At 56.5% G+C, this 16,910-nt stretch overlaps 1 protein-coding gene across 1 annotated transcript in view; it reads right to left on the reverse strand.

Moving 5' to 3' along the window:
• Window positions 1-2,914: 2,914 nt before the first annotated feature.
• Window positions 2,915-16,910, reverse strand: part of ST14 (ST14 transmembrane serine protease matriptase) — a 37,935-nt gene continuing 23,939 nt past the window's right edge. Inside the window, exons 8-19 of the mRNA XM_065882072.1 lie at window positions 13,357-13,496; window positions 13,082-13,179; window positions 12,303-12,412; window positions 12,088-12,218; window positions 10,860-10,964; window positions 10,459-10,569; window positions 10,260-10,373; window positions 9,843-9,965; window positions 8,993-9,179; window positions 3,626-3,900; window positions 3,153-3,289; window positions 2,915-3,076 (exon numbers count right to left, since the gene is read on the reverse strand). Coding sequence (XP_065738144.1) covers window positions 2,915-3,076; window positions 3,153-3,289; window positions 3,626-3,900; window positions 8,993-9,179; window positions 9,843-9,965; window positions 10,260-10,373; window positions 10,459-10,569; window positions 10,860-10,964; window positions 12,088-12,218; window positions 12,303-12,412; window positions 13,082-13,179; window positions 13,357-13,496 — 1,693 coding nt within the window. The remainder of the gene's footprint in view (window positions 3,077-3,152; window positions 3,290-3,625; window positions 3,901-8,992; window positions 9,180-9,842; window positions 9,966-10,259; window positions 10,374-10,458; window positions 10,570-10,859; window positions 10,965-12,087; window positions 12,219-12,302; window positions 12,413-13,081; window positions 13,180-13,356; window positions 13,497-16,910) is intronic.

Consider the following 16,910-nt stretch of genomic DNA (forward strand, 5'->3'; position numbering starts at 1 on the left):
CTTCTGGTTTCCCCCGGCCCTGGGTCCCTGCAGACTGTTCCTCCTGCAGGATCCGATCCCTGTCCACGAAATAGGATGAAACATTGACTGAACTTCCATTTTAATGCTTGTGATTGGTGGCTAAAACAAGTGAGACGCAGGGTAGTTTGGGGGACCAGAGAGATGGCTCGTTTCAAGATCCTAGCTACTAAAACAGGCTAGTCAGTCAGGAAAAGGCCTCACAGTGGTTCGCTGAGCTTTTGTGGGGACCCAACCGAAGGCAACAGAGAGCACGAAGCCGAGGCAGCGCCTTGCGCACAGGCCCGTGTGCCTGCCTGGGGCAGCGCTGCCTGGTTGCCTGGGTGCGGTCACACGAACGGCACTGCACCGCCGTGGGCCTGGCTGCGGCCACAGCAGGCTGCACGGGCGGAACTGAACTTGCTCACACACTTGGAGCTGGAGTTCTTGAACTGGACATGAAAATGTGTGCGGAACAGTTTTGGTCACTAGTCTCTCCCCGGGCCTGCAGCCGGGTGCGGGAGGCTGAGGCGGTGGCTCAGGGCTGGTGCCGGCGCCGCTGCCCTCGGCAGAGAGGAGCGGACCCGGGCCGGCTGTCACTCCTGTCGTCAGCCCTGACTGTGCTCGGGCCTCTGTCTTCATTACAGCTCCAAGACGAGACTGACTTCCCACTAGCTAAGGAGTCTTAGCCGATTCTTATCTGTGGTCAGAAGTAACGCTGGGTTTGGCTCCATAGTCTTTTGAAAGGCACTGATGCTTTGTTCGGTTTCCAGGCGTCAAATGTTTGTGGCTTCCAGGACCCTGCCAGGACCGCAGGACACGCCTGCAAAGTGCAGTGCCGGGCACCTGGTGGGCACTCAGAGAGGCGGATGCTCTTAGCCCTGTGGTTCGTCAGAATCACCCGGAAGGCTTGTTAAAGCAGACGGCTGCGCCCCACCTCCCAGAATCTCTGATGCCGGAGGTCTGGGTGAAGTGTGAGAATTGAGTCTCTGCGACGCCCCAGGTGGTGCGGATGCTCCTGGCCCCGGGGCCACGCGGTGGGAACGCTGTCCTGGATGACCAGCCCAGTCCCAGCCCGGACATGCCGGTGAGACCCCTGAGGCAGTGGGGTAATCCCAAAGGGCCCCAGGAGGATAACAGTGAGGCTGAGAAACCACCATAGACTGGGACAGAGGGCTGTGGAGAGGGAGCCCCTGTGCCTTTAGGGGACAGTGAAGTCGTCTCATGACCCCGCCTGCGTTTCTGACCTGGGGAGGGCGTCTTCCGGACCATGTCAGGTGCCGACAGGAGAGCGGTGCTGTGGGTAGGCACAGGCCAGGCCTGGCTGCCTGAGGGGCTCTCACCCTTGGGAACCAGACCACAAGTGAAGCCTCTCCCTACACACCAGGTATGTACACTCGGCACCATCTGCACAGGGTCTTCTGACAGCACCTTCATTCTCCTACTCCCCACACCTGGGCAAAAATGATACCCTTTCCCTTCCCTGGAAGGAAAACCCAATGTGGATGCTTGCACAGCTGTCAAGACAAAACTTCTCCCTCCTTCCAGAGGGTAAGGCCCTCAGGCTAAAATGAAAGAGGCAGCTCACCTCCTCCAGGAAGTCTGCCCAGATTGTTCCCTTTGGTTTCCAAAACACATAGAGAGCAAAGACCATTCAGTCAACAAATATGTGTTAGCATCTTCTAGGAGCCAGGCCTGAGCTGGCGATACAGCAATGAGCGAAGACCGCCCACCCTCCCTCACACGGCCATCTGATTTCTCTTCCTAGGTCTGCTGCTACCCCCCAGCCCCAGCTCGTACAGAGCCTTGGCATACGGAAGGCCCTCAAACATCTTCTCAAGAACTCCCTGAGCCCTCCCCAGATCCTCGTCTCTGTCCCTCTGAGTCATCCCAAGCAAGAAGGGAGAGAATACTGTAATTTACTAAGTAAAAATCAAAGGAGGAAGGACAGCACTAGACATGGGAGAAGCCGCCGCATCATCAGGACCCACCCACTCAGCCCACGCTGGACAGCCGTGAGTTCACGCACACTCGTGTCCGAGTGTGCAAGCGCACAGGTACGTACACACACACACACACACACACACACACACACACACACACACACCATTCGTGTGACCATCTCCCCACCCGACCGAAACCGCCAGGACAAAGCTCCTCCCCCATCCCGGGGAGCTGCACCCCATCCCATCCCTCCTGTCCCGGCACCAGGCCCTGCCTGGGGAGCTTCAGGTAAGGGAGGAAACATGGCCCTGTGCTGGCCTGGGGACCATCACAGGGCACCGTGGTCCCCACTCTCAGCCTGACTCCAGGCTCTGTGCTGAGGGGAATTTAAACCCAGTTTCTTGCTGCTGGGGCTAGGGGAGCCCATCAACTCCAGTAAGAAAGAAAAATTACCTAAAAAGAAATAAAGTGTTTTACTCATACACACAAATATACACACTGAACCCCACCCTGGGAGCCGGCAAAACATTCGAACCTTGGACCCGGCTGACTTCCAGGTCCCTCAGGCCTGGATTTCCTGAAGCAGGCGACCCTGGGAGCCCGTGGTGCCCCACCAGTCCCGCCCAAGGGGCCCCAAAGTCCAAACGAGAGCTGGTCCTATATCCGAGGCAGACGAAGCCAGCCTTCCCTGTATCCGAGGAAAAGAGCCTCCGGCCCAGCGTGGCGCCAGGGCCGAAAGGCTGTGTCTTCAAACCTCCGGCCTAGCACTGACAGGCGTCCTCCCTGCCCCTCCCCTCCCCGAACGCACTTGGGAAGCTGGGGGTGTGGGGTGGGTGAGAGGCCTGCGGGCGAGTCTCCATCTCCAGAGGCTCGGGGATCAGGTCCCAGTCTGGGTTCCGGGGGCCAAGCCGGGGGTCCGGGCAGCAATCCCGTCCTCAGCCCGCACGTGCGCACCTGGGGTGGCACCTCGTCTCTACACCCCGGTCTGCTGTTTAATCCAGTCCCGAAACACGGAGAGCCTCGTGTACACGCCTGGCTTGTCCCTCTGCGCGCAGCCGTCGCCCCAGCTCACCACGCCGGCCTGGAACATCCGCCCATCGGCCTCCGGGCTGGACAGCGGGCCCCCGGAGTCGCCCTGCGGGGAGACCAGGCCTTGGCACCGAGCCCCGCCGCCCCGCCTCTCTGCGCCGCCCCCAGCCCCGCCGGCCCACCTGGCAGGCGTCCACGCCGCCGCTGAGGTAGCCCGCGCACAGCATGCGCGCGGTGATCTGCTGCGGCAGCAGGCGCTCGCACGTGGTCTGGTTGATGATGCGGATCTCACCCTTCTGCAGGATCAGCGCCCCGGTGCCTGGGAGGCAGCGGAAGGGGGGGAGAGGGCGGGAGGAGAGGCCGGCAGTCAGCGGGGGGACCTGACCAGCAGAGCCCCCGAAATAGCGTGGATGCCCGCGGCCCACACGTGGCTAAAACCTGAGGGCACGTCTCCAGGATGGGATGCTGTGCAGCGGGGCAGAGTGATCAGGCCGCGCTGACCATCTGTCGGGTGAGGAATCCGATACCCACCCTGGGAAGGCGTGTGAGAAAGGGACAGAAGGACGGCCACGAGCCCCACCCCCATCCCACAGCGGCTGGACTGTGGGCAGAGCTGTCAGCCCCTCGCCCCAACTTCACCCCCACCCCCGCTCACCTCCCTCCTGCGTGTGGCCCCAGCCGGTGACCCAGATGGCCTTGCCGGTGGGGAAGGCATGCGCGGCGTCCGGCAGGCAGATGGGCCGCACGGTAGCGCTGTACTCGGCTGGCTGCTCGAGCTGCAGCAGCGCGATGTCGTAGTCAAAGGTGAAGTCGTTGAAGAAGGGGTGGGAGATGACGCGCTGCAGCCGGCGCTCCTGCACCCCGCGGGCGCCGCGCTTGCTCTGGTCGTGCAGGCCCAGGAAGGCGGTCCACACGCTGTGGTCAGAGTACCTGCCGGGGGCCAGAGGACGGGCGGAGAGGGAGGCCTGAGCCAGCGCCCTCGGCGCCGCGCCCTGTGCCCCTCGAGCCGAGCCCGCGCCCACCCCAGGACGATGCTCAGCTGTCCTCGCTTATCTCATTACCAAGAAGATTTCCCTTCTCATTAATCTACCCTTCCATGGAAGGAACACATCAATCCAAATACTTCTCTGACACAGCGGTACATACTTTAAGTACCAGAGGAGCTGAAAAGTAGACGGAACTTCACCAGGTTTGTCGTCAGTAGCGGGATGGTGCAGCAATTCTCAACTACTGTGTATTGGACGACGGAACCAGTAAAAAGACGAGACCCTGGTGTTGCTGGGACCCAGTTTCCCACGTGGGAAAAGGGAGACACCAACAGGCAGAGGCGGAGGAGAGAAGAAGCCCATGCTGCTGACATGCCATCAGAGCAGGAAAAGCTCACGGCTGTTCAGAAAGATGGCCTCAGAGCCACGGCATCCCCAACAGCAGCCAGAACGTGGCTTCTAACGATCCTTCCCCATGGAAAGGAACCAAGGCTCCTTGGAGGAGTGGCCGATTTCAGGTCTGGAGCAAGCAGCACATAGAGTGAACCAGGAATATACTGTGTTACCAGAAGTGAGTGAGAGCTGGCACCAGGGTGGTGCCAGTAGGACAAGGCTTTCACCAGTCAAGATCTGCATCATCTGGCCACCAAAGTAAACTACGGGGTTAGATCGCTATACGTGATAAACAATATAAGAAGCGGAGGAGAACCTATCCTGAAGCTAAAAAATAATCTCAAAAGAATTTATAAGAAGAGAAGGAAAGCTGTGCTTTACAGGAAAACACCAGCTAATAAATACAGAAGAAATGACACAATAAGTCACATTTCACACCTACCACAGCAATAACCGATACACGCAAGAATCATCAACAGATGCTAAAAACCACTGGGTAACAAGATAGCCACACTGGGACTTGCCTCCTGGTCCAGTGGTTAAGACTCTGCGCTCCCAGCGCAGGGGGCCCGGGTTCGACCCCTGGTCAGGGAACTAGATCCCGCGTGCGGCAACTAAAAGAAAAGATGCCACATGCCGCAACTAAAGATCCTGCACGCGGCAAGGAAGATCCCGCATGCCGCAACTAAGACCTGGTGCAGCCAGACAGATAAATAAATAAATATTTTTAAAAAAGATACACACACCGATTCAAAGTATCACCCAAGAGTCATAACCAACGGGGGAAGCACCTTTATAAGTACTGGGAGACACCACCCTAACCAAGTAATCAGACTTTTCTCCAAATCGTCCCCACTGATGGGGTATTATGTACTTCCTGAGGACACATCACCTATGCAGTGTTTCCTGACCAGAAAAAAAAAAAATTTAACCTAACTCTAATCATGAAACAACAATCAAAAACAACCAGATCGAGAGACATTCTGCAAAATAACATCCTGGACTTTTCAAAAACGTACTGCCATTAAAGAACAAAAATTAAAAGGCTGGGAGAGACTGTTCTACATTTTAAAGAGACGAGTCAAAACTAATGACTTAAAACAAAGCATATCCCTTGACTGGATCCTACATTTTTTAAAAAACCTATAAATACTGGGAGAACTGGAGGAATCTGAAATGCGGACCATATGCCAGCTAACGGTGCTACGTCAGTGCGATCGTTTCCGGATGCGATAACCGTATGGTGGTTACATGGAAGGGTTTCCCTGTTCTTGGGAGACGCCGCCTGCCGTCCTCGGGGAAGACGTGCCACGATGGCTGCGCCTGACTCGGAAATGGCTCAGCAAGGGGTACGTGAACGTCTAGGGAAGCACAGCTTAGCAGTGATCTGTGTGCTCGAGCCCACCAATGAGTACTGTGTCCGACAGCAGAAGGAATCTCAGAAGACTTCAGTGCCAGTCACCAGAGAGGGCCTGGAACTTCCAGAAGACAAAGAGAAACAAAAGCAGGACGAGAAAAGACACAGTGTGAAAACGCCACAAGGTCATGAAGGACCTCTTGGAGAAAAAAAGCCCCAAAGCTGGTCGTGTCGAGCCGACTGGTGACATCCCCATGCTGCATCGTCACAAGCACATCAGCTGGATAGCAAACACAGAAAGAACGGCGAAGGCCCAAGCGTTAAGAGGCAACTCGGCAGCGATGGGTTAGATGGCGGCAAAGAAACACCTGCAGATAAACCCCGGCCATTCCGTCAAGACCTAAGGCAAAAGGCAGAGGTCGACACAGCCGACCACACCAAGCACTCTTCTGGGGGCCGACGTGTTACGTCTTCTTATCCCCCAGCCAGTCAAGGTGGTCTTGGGCCACCATCTGAACCCAGCAGCCCATGCCCTTGACCACGAGATGCCACCTCTCGGTAACACCCTGGGATCGCTTGCTGACTCAGAAATGTGTCCAAAGTACCTGCACTCCAGGTCCTGGCACACTTCCTCCCTGCCTGTCCCTGCTCACAACCCTCCCTTTGTCTGGAAGGTCGGAGTCACCTGGTCCACTGACAAACACCCTCACGTTTCAACAGCAGACCAGACACCCTGCCCATAAAGGCACTCCTAGCAGCCACCCTCCCCAGCACTCAGGGGAGCTCTAACCCACACACTGGGCCCTCGGCAGCCTCCCCCCAGCTCTGGCACAGCCCTTACTACGTGCGCGTGTGTATCGCAACTTGTCCCCCTACCCTGGGACGTCTGGAAGTGCAGGGACCAAGTCTAATTCAGCTTTCTCTCCCGGTGCCAATGGTAGCGATGGCTGTTGAGGGCATTAATGGGCAGAAGTAAGACTGCTGAGCAGGAGAAGATGAAGGAAAAGGAAATGAGAAACGAAAAGGTGAAGCAAGGGAAAGAGGAAGAAGCCGGGCAGGGCCCAGGGGCAGGTGCTTCAGGAAGTCCACGCACATCCCAGCTCACCCTGCAGACGGGGCTAGGAACGGGGACTGTGGCGGCTGTGTGGGTGCAGAGGACCCAGATCTTGGTTTCTTCTCACAGAATGCCTAGTTCTAGGGCTGGACCAGGAAAATACAGGATGAGCCTAGAGTACCAGGTGGTGTCCGAAAGCAGGGAGGTGGCTCAGAAAAACAAAAGAATGGGGGCATGTCCTAGGGAGCCGGGCGCCAGCCTGGAGAGCTCTCAGTGGTCGGCTCTGGAATAACCTAGCGACAGTAAACAGCACGGTATTGGATCACAACCCGAAATATAAATATATGCACGAGTCCCTACAAACATAAATAGATGATTAAATAAATACATGGGAGAGAGGGACAAAGCTTCCTTACAAAGCAATTCCACACTGACTCATTTTCAAAGAATAGAGTACAGAAGGGGGAAACACTTCCGAGTGGAGAGAGCTGTCATCACCGTCTTAACCAGATGACCGAGATGAGCTGAGTATCACCAGAGATAAGCCACGTTGACGTCATTTACCTGCTGATACAACGTGACTTTCTTCCAAACACTCATGACCCCAGTCTAATCACGAGAACAACCTCAGATGCATCCAGATGGGGGCACTCTACAGGGGCCCCTGGCCTCCAGACTGTCCAGGTCACGAAAAACACACAAAGACTGAGAAATCGTCCCGGACCAGAGGAGACTGGGGAGACAGGACAACAGACACAAAGGGGGCACCTGGACAAACTCCTGCAGCAGAAAGGATGCTGGTGTGAAACCGGTGTCAGGGAGCCTGGGCGGGGGAGCCCAGAGGGAGCCCCGAGGCAGCCCGGAGGCAAGTTCCTAGTAAGGGACTGTGAGTTTCTCCATTTCTCAGTGCTGACAAAAGCAGCATGATAACATCAAGGGAAATTGGGCCGGGGTATGGGGAAATTGCGTCCTATCTTTGCAACTTGTCCACATTCCAAAATGATAAGTTCATTCTAAAAATTCTGAAGTAAGCTCCCATCACCCCAAGAAGAAAGCAGATCGCTTCTGCCCAGAGTGGAGTGGAGTGTGACAGAGTGAGAAGAGGGGGGCAGGCTGGACCAGGCTGCACTTCACCAGCCCAGCAGCGCCCAGGGTCCACCACTGACCCCACTCCCCCCAAGCCTCTGCTGTTACATCACCCCCAGCACGTGCACCTGTCTGATCGGCCCCAGTGTCTGGCCTTAGGCCTACGTCATGCTATGGGTCCTGTCTGTCCCGGAAGTCCATGGTGGTCCCGCTCTCTCTTGGCCAAGGGGCGACCGTGGCACCCTGGGTCCCCTTCCCACGCAGCTGCCCGCGGCAGGAGGGCAGGCGCCCGGCAGGAAGGCCCTGGGTGAGGGGGACCCCTGTGCCCGAGTCTCCAGGAGCAAGCTGTCCCCTCAGTCCCCCTCCCGCAGCCGATGGCCAGAGGGCCTGGGCGGGCTGGACCTAAGTCAGAAAGAGCCCCGGCGCTGGGCCACCTGCTCCTGCTAAGCCTGGCCCTTGCCCACCCGCCCTGAGAGGCCGGCATGGCCCAGTGGCATGCTTGGTGCCCCTCCCCGCACCGGGCTCGGGTCTGCCGTGGACCTGAGGCTACGATGGGCTGAGCACCTACTGTGCGCCAGGCCCGGGCTCAGCGCTTCAGGTGCGTCCCCGCGCTCCCTTCTCACACCTCTCAGCGTAAAAATCACAGTGTCACCATCAGCACCCAGGAGCCTGAGGCCTAGGAAGGTGAATAACTCGCCCACGGTGGCCTGGCAAGCCAGGGCCAGGCGGTGAATGAGAGGGTCCCGAGGGGTCTCCACCGTGCAGAGGCTGACCGCACCGGCTCTGGAATCCACACACGTGGGCCCCAGTCTGGCTCTGCCTCTTAAAAGCTGTACCACCTCAGGCAAATGTCCTTACCTCTCTGATCCTCCGTTTCTGTAAAACGGGGACGTGTTCAGACCCGTCTGCCTGAGCTGTTAGGAGAGGCACTGAGATCCCGCTGGACAAGAGGGGCACCCAATAAACACTCATTTTTATTACTTCTGTTATTAAGCCCCATCCTGGGGGGTCTGCCACCCCTCCAGTCCCGGCCCTGCCTCACCTGGGCACGACTCACAGACACAGGGCCTTTCCACCCCAGGAAACATGGAGGGGCGCCCCACTTAGGGCCGGCACGAGGCCTCCCCGCTCCGGCCCATGGCGTACCTGAATCCTCTGTGGTTGACGAAGCAGTGGGCGGCAGACACCATCCAGCTGGGGGAGATGAGGGAAGCCCCACACACGTGGCCCTGGCCCAGGGCGTGGAGGCTCACCTGCCAGGGCCACTCACCTTCGTCCGCGTTCTCACCCCCGACAACCCGAGACTGTCTGGTGAATGACCGCAGCCCACAGTCTGGGAGCGGCGGAGACGGGAGTCACAGTGGGGCACCAGCCCCGCCACCGGAGCAGCAGCCGGGGCGGCCACCTGGCCCCTCTCCCTGCCCCCAAATTCAAACCCTCACTCCCCACCTCCCGCTCCTGCACAGGGGCCTTCAGACATCTGATGGTTTGCTTAGATTTAATTTGGGTGTCATTTGCCCAGACTTTCTTGTCGCGTGCGGAACGACGCAGCTCTGAGGGAAGAACAATGGGGGACGTGAGGTCACAGAACAGCTGCTGCTCTGCCCACGTGTAACCTACAGCCAGCGCTTCTGAAATACACAAGAGGCTGCAAATTAAAGTACGGGCGGGGTGGGGACAAAACCCTGCCGAGGGCTCCAGGACTTGCCCCTGGGGCCAGGTCTACAGAGCGGGGGTCAGCCCAGCACCGTGGCCAGGATACCAGCCCTGCCACAGAGGCCCTGACGTACTAGCTGCCCTGGGCCTTGCCTCCAGGACCAGAACTGCCTGTGAGGCAGTGCCTGGGTGCCAATCAGCAGAGTTATCCTTTCCTCCAGGCAGACACACCCTCTCCCCAGGGCAGAGCTGGGTGAGTGAAGCGCTGACATAATGCCCACCTTCGTCTGCGCCTTGCACAGTGAACAACCTGCACGACTGTATGGGCAGCCCTGCTCACCACAGTCCTTCTCATCCGAGCCATCGACGCAGTCCTTCTTCCCGTCACACTCGGGGTTGCCCTTGCTCACACAGAGCCCGTCGAGGCAGCGGTAGGTGTGTTTGGTGCAGGTGACGGTGCTCACTGCTCACGGAGGAGGACGCAGGGGGAGGGAATCAATCTCCCTCCCGCACCCAGGCTGACGGTCCCTCCCCCTCACGCCCCTCTCGGGCCTGCCCCCTCATCCGCACCCGCACCCCGCCGATGCCCTCTCTCGCACACGCGGTGCGCAGAGCGTGCCCCGCCGACGCCCTCTCTCGCACACGAGGTGCGCAGGGCGTGCCCAGCCGACGCCCTCTCTCGCACACGCGGTGTGCAGGGCGGTCTGTGAGTGTGACAGGTAAGCGCCCAAGGGAAGGGGGCGGGGCCTGGCCTCACCGTGGTCGCACATGGCCTCATCGGACCCGTCCCCACAGTTGTCCTTCCCGTCACACTGCTGGCTCTGCGGGAGGCACTTCCCGTTGTTACACCTGAAGGTCTCGGGCGGGCAGCCTAGGGAAGCGCGAGGACTCAGCAGGGGCTGGCGGGTCAGCAGAGGGCCGCGGGGAGCCCAGCCGCCACCCCCTGCCCCACTCACTGCAGCCCTGCTCATCACTGCCGTCCTCGCAGTCCTTCACGGAGTCACAGACCCAGAAGAGGGGCTTGCAGAGCTTGTCTGTGCACGTGAACTGGTAGGTGGCGTTGCATTCTGGAGGGGCGAGGGGCCGCAGTTAGACACGAGGCTCACTCAGCAACCGCTCTTCCCAGGAGTTGGGGCACCGCGCTCCGGGGGACCACGTCCCGCCTGGCTGTGGAAGCTGACTCAGCACCGCCCGCTCCAAAGGGGGCCCCCAGGAGCCCGAGGAAAGGCGGCCTGTCGTCTGCCCCGGGCCGGGAACAACCTCCCCCACCGCCTCGGGCCGTCCCGCCACAGGGTCGGTGGCAGAAGTCGGGCACAGCAAGGGCAGAGGATGCCCGGGTCTGGCAGCCCCGACTCACGGCAGTGGAGCTCGTCGCTGTGGTCGGTGCAGTCAGCCCAGCCGTCACAGCGCAGCTCCTCCTGGATACACCGCCCTGTGTTACACATGAACCTGCCCGGGCACGCTGCAGAGAGACAGGGCAGGCCTCAAGTCCACGACCCCCAGCCCCGCCTCCAGCTCAGAGGAGCAAGGCTGCAGCTGGGGGTCTCCAGGCCCGCTGAGCTGTGACAAGGGGCTTCCTATAGCTAGCGGGCGAGGGCCAGTTGAGGTCCCTCCCGCCCCCCATGACCAAACCCCGGGAAGCCCCGGGCAGAGTGGAGAGAGGCTGGCGGGTGCGCATGCAGTTCTACTGCCCCGTGTCCTGGGTCAGCCACATGCCCGAGCGCCAGGCTCCCCGTCGGCAAGTCGGAGCGGCAGCAGCTCTGCAGACGGCTGATGTGTCCCACCCTCGTGTCACACGGCATCACTGGCTTTCCTTAATTCTAAGACATTTTCCACATTCCGATGTTTCTGAAATTGGAATGTGTCTGACAACTGATGTCATCAGGCAGATGACAAAATGGAGAGGAGGTCGTTGTCACTTTCTCTGCACAGGTAGCGTAGTCACCTAACAAAGCGGTTTGTTCATCTAATTACACTTCTGGCGGTGAGCCGTGTAGTTAAATCTGAACTTAAATACGGACGTCTGTGTGTAGTAAAAGTGACTTCCAAAAGGTTATCCTAGGATGCAGGGTTGAAACAAAATAATCACCATGGACGTGGAAGAACTGGTATTCACAGCGGACAGTGAAATTAAAGGTCACGGAAACTACCAGACCTCTTCCGTGGAGATCACAGAATTTCCAAAGCTAGCAGTAGTTCGTGTGATGACTCACGCCCCAGTATGCTCTAATGTGTCTCAAAAGCTTGCTGTTAACCCTACAGGTGCTCAAAGACACACAGAGACAAGCACAGATTCTCAAAGTGATGCAGAACCATAGGGACAATAGACCAAAGGAACTCGGGGGTCCTCGGCCTGAGATGCCGCACCCAGGGACCAAAGGACATGGTGTGTGCCGGCATTCACGGTCGGCCTTTTTTCACAAGTGCATCTAAGGTAGCCTTTGTTTCCCCCCGCAGAAAGCTACTAGAGCAACTGATAATAAATCCTACCGGCTCCGGTGGCCTAGAGTCAGGAGAGCACAGTGCTAATAAAATGCAGAACAGAGAGCTCATCGCGGGCCCCGCCTCCCGAGCGTGTCACTCACGGTCACTGGCGTCGTAGGACAGGTACTCGGCCAGGAACCCGGTGTCCGTGTAGGACTGGTCCGAGTGGAAGTGGACGGTGATCTTGCTGCTGCCGCTGCTCACGACGAACTGGGGCCTCTCTCCACAGTACCTGGGGGCGGCAGGGGCCTCAGTGGGAGGAAGAGGACCCACCCCGGGGCGGGGGCAGCCCCCCTCCCCCTCCCCCGACACCCACCTCTCCCCGTTGATCTCCACGTAGTCCTTGGAGCAGGAGCCCAGGGGGACGTTGGGCTCCAGCAAGAAGAAGGCTTTGAAGTGCACCTTCACATTCTGGTTGTCGGGTACCTGGGGAGAGAGAAGCTGCTGACCCTCTGTGCGGCTTCGCTCCTTCCTAAGTCCGGGGTGGCCCGTGGCAGCCACGGGGCCAGGACCATGGCGGGAAAATGGCTGCCGGGTTCTTCCCTCCGGCCCACGGCGGCATTAGTAAGGACGTGGCAGGAGGGATCCGGGCTCCATGCTTGGAAGACCTTCCAGACTTGCAAACAGCGAGACACACTATTACGTTACTAAAGAAGGCTGGAAATTCCTCCCCCATCATCGACTGGACGGCGTGAGGTGCCCCGTCGGCAAGACGCCTGTCTCCTGCCGTCCAGCAAGCGCGTCCTCTGAGTGTCACTCAGCCTTTGGCCTCGTCCCAACAGCTCCTCTAAGCGGCCGGCGCCCCTGCTCTCACGTTGCCCAGAGCGAGCCACGGCCAGAGAGGGAAGTCCCGGGCCCAGGTCCCTCCGTCACGTCAGGCGCCGGCCAGGAGGCGGGTGTGAGCCCGGGTCTGCTGGATGCTGCCCGAACCTGCCCCGCCTGCGGCCTCCACACTTGCACCTTAGGGGAGGCCGGAGGCACTCATCGTGCTTTCTCCTGCTGCCCTGGAGCATCCCTCCCCCTCCCTCCCCCTCCCTGTCCCTTGTCCCACCCACCTTCTCTAGCCGCCTCCGTCCCCCCCATCACAGCTCCTACCTCGATGTTCCAGGTGCAGTTGATGTTGGGTGGGTAGTGGCCTGGATAGTAGGGGCTGCTAAATGTGCCCTGGGCTGCATGCAAGTCGCCTCCACAGCCTGAAAGGAAGGGGAGGGGGGAGGGCGTGAGGACCAAGGGCCCAGGCAGGCCGAGAGCCCTGAGGAGCTGGCTAGCCTCCCTCAAGCTCCTGCCTGGGCACCAGACACTCCACGACCAGGAGAGCCCGAGCGTCAAATGTGGTCCTGAGGCTTGTCCCCTCCTGGGCTGCCCCTTACTGCTCATCCGAGGCAACTGGAAGACCATGGCCTCAAAGCCGGGGTGTCGGCGCTCGGTGTTGGTCACCAGCGTGACGAGCAGGACGTTCTGGGAGGAGAGGAAGGTCAGGTTGTAGGAGGGAGGGTATGTGCCACACAGCCTGCGGGGCAGAAGGGCGGGCGTTATGAGAGCACAGAACCCAGCAGAGGGGCCGAGTGTGGGGTCCCAAAGCCCTCCCCACACAGGCAACCAGCCACCTGAGTCAGGATCTCCTCAAAAGACTGTCTCTGTTTATAACCGCAAGAACTCAGAAACACTGAATGCCTAACAGTAGAGGACTCATTAAACACACTATGGACCAAATAATAGCAGCAGTAGTAACGGCATCAACTACCAACACTTACTAGGAACACGCCAGGCACTGTCCTTAGTGCTTCTGCACCCATTAACTCAGGTATTCGTCACAACAACCATTAAATACGATTATCCCCATTTTACAGGTAAGGAAACAGAGGCAAAACAGGTGAAGTAACTTACCCAAGACTGCACAGTTAATAAGTGGCAGGACTAAACGAAAAGACAACGCATAGAATGGGAGAAAATATTTGCAAACGATGCGACCAACAAGGGATTAATCTCCAAAATATATAAATACAAACAGCTCATGCAGCTCAATATCAAAAAAAACCAAACAACCCAATCAAAAAATGGGCAGAAGATCTAAATAGACATTTCTCCAAAGAAGACATACAGATGGCCAAAAAGCATATGAAAGGATGCTCAACATCGATAATTATTAGAGAAATGCAAATCAAAACTACAATGAGCTATCACCTCACACCTGTCAGAATGGCCATCATCAAAAAGTCTACAAACAAGAAATGCTGGAGAGGGTGTGGAGAAAAGGGAATCGTCCTACACTGTTGGTGGGAATGTAAACTGGTGCAGCCACTATGGAGAACAGTATGGAGGCTCCTCAAGAAACTAAAACTAGAGCTGCCATATGATCCTGCAATCCCACTCCTGGGCATATATCTGGAGAACACCATAATTCAAAAAGATACATGCACCCCAGTGTTCACAGTAGCACTATTACAATAGCCAGGACATGGAAGCAACCTAAATGTCCACTGACAGATGAATGGATAAAGAAGACGTGGTACATATAAACAATGGGATATTACTCAGCCATAAAAAGGAATGAAATAATGCCATTTGCAGCAACATGGATCGACCTAGAGATTATCATACGAAGTGAAGAAAGAGAAAGACAAATATCATACGATATCACCTATACGTGGAATCTAAAAAAAAAATGATACAAACAAACTTATTTACAAAACAGAAACAGACTCACATACATAGAAAACAAACTTATGGCTACCAAAGGGGGAAGGGGAGGAGGGATATATTAAGAGGTTGGGATTAACAGATACACACTACTCTATATGAAATAGATGATCAACAAGGACCTACTGTAGAGCACAGGGAACTCTGCTCAATACTATGAAATAACCTATACGGGAAAAGAATCTGAAAAAGAATAGACATAAGTATAACTGAATCACTTTGCTGTACACCTGAAACTAACACAACATTGTAAATCAACTATACTCCAATATAAAATTTTAAAATAAAATAAAGTTTAAATTTTTTTTAAATTTAAGAGTCAATAAATAAAGAAATGGAGAAAAGAAATCTCCTCCCCTCAAAAAAAAAAGATGGTGGTCCACTTCACTGGACCACCAGGGGAGTGTCAGGCGACTTCCCTGGTGGTCCAGTGGTTAAGACTCCGTGCTTCCAGTGCAGGGGGCATGGGTTCAACCCCTGGTTGGGGAACTAAGATCCCACTTGCTGTGCGGTACAGCCAAAAAAAAAAGAAAAGAAAAAGAAAAAAGAAAAAAATGTGGCAGGCCTGAAATTCAGACTCAGCACTCAGGCTCCAGAGGCCTCAGGGCCAAAGAGCATGTCATGTGCACTAAGCAACGCCACAGCCTGCAGCCATTACCAGTGACAGTCAGAGACACGCTACTCACCTGGGAAGATGATCCTAACATACGCCATCTTTACAAAGCACATAACAAAACCACGTGTGCCACATAACCCTTTTTAGAAAATAAATACACAAACCTACACATAGCAAAAAATTCTATAAGAATGTGCAACACACATTTAACAGTGATTATTTCCAGATAGGAAGACTATGAGCGGCGTCTGTCCTCTTCGTGCTTGTCTGTTCTCCACCCTGCCGCCCAGGACCAGGTATTCATTTGTTGTACAGTCGATCAGTTAGAGAAACAGAAAGAAACCCTGCATGAAAAGGGTGTTTAGACCGAAGTCCTGGCTGTGAAGCTGTGGCGGCAGATGGCTCCCTCCTGGTTTGGGCCTGAAGTTTAGCCCTTATGAGCTGTGAAACGTCTGCCCGGCTCATTTCCACAGGCAGCAGTGGAAGGCTCTGGTCCACTGAGTCGGGAGCGGCAGGGGGAGCCGAGTGAAGGCAGGTCACCCCCACCGGCAGCCTCCGATTCGCCTCGGCGCCCTCAGCAGGTGCAGTGTGCCTTTTCTTGATTGAAGCACAGTTGATTTACAATGTTTCAGGTATACGGCAAGGTGATTCAGTTCTATGTAGGTATATTCTCTTTCAGACTTTTCCATTGTAGGTTGTTACAAGATACTGAAAATAGTTCTCTGTGCTCTACAGGAGGTCCTTGTTTATCTATTTTATATATAGTAGTGTGTACCTGCTATCTATGCCTTTTTATTTACTATAACCCCGATGCTTTGATCCCTGGGGCTTGCTGACCTGGAAAGGCAGCCCCACCCCCCAGGGCTAGCCAGTCCCTGGAGACAGTAAAGACTGGGGCGAGACTTTCACATGCAGACTAACTAATCCAGAGCCCACACCCCAACACCTTCTCTGTGGAGGTCCCCTGCTCCAGGCCACTCTCCACCTGCCCTGATCACCCAGGTACCAGACGACTGGAGACAGCCCTAGGGCCCAGAGCCCGCTGGAGTTATTCAAACCAGACGGCCTTTCCTGGAGAATCTACAGCAAGGGCTCTTGCCCACGTTTTCCTCCAGCCCCCTCTGCCTCCTGATGACCCTGGTGCTTCCCCATATGGCCCTGTGTGGCCCCACCTCTCAGGAACCGTGAGTAACAAACTATCTTTTCAACTGTTGACCTCACTATCGCTGAGTAACGACGAGACCTTCATTTACAACAGCAGGTGGAGGAATTCCCTGGCGGTCCAGGGGTTAGGACTCGGCACATCCACTGCCAGGGCCTGGGTTCAATCCCTGGTCGGGGAACTAAGATCCCACAAGTCTCGTGGAAAGAAAGAGAGAAAGAGAGAAAAAAAGGAAGGAAGGAAGGAAGGAAGGAAGGAAGGAAGGAAGAAGGGAGAGGAGGGAGGGAGAGGGAGAGGGAGAGGGGGAGGGAGGGAGGGAGGGAGAGAGGGAGAGAGAGGGGGGGAGAGAGAGAGAGAGAGAGAGAGAGAGAGAGAGAGAGAGAGAGAGAGAAAGGGAGATACAACAGCAGGTGGCACCTCCACTCCAGCAGGTAAAAGACAGGTGA

Source organism: Phocoena phocoena, chromosome 8 (assembly GCF_963924675.1).
Source record: "Phocoena phocoena chromosome 8, mPhoPho1.1, whole genome shotgun sequence".
Lineage (NCBI taxonomy): Eukaryota > Metazoa > Chordata > Mammalia > Artiodactyla > Phocoenidae > Phocoena > Phocoena phocoena.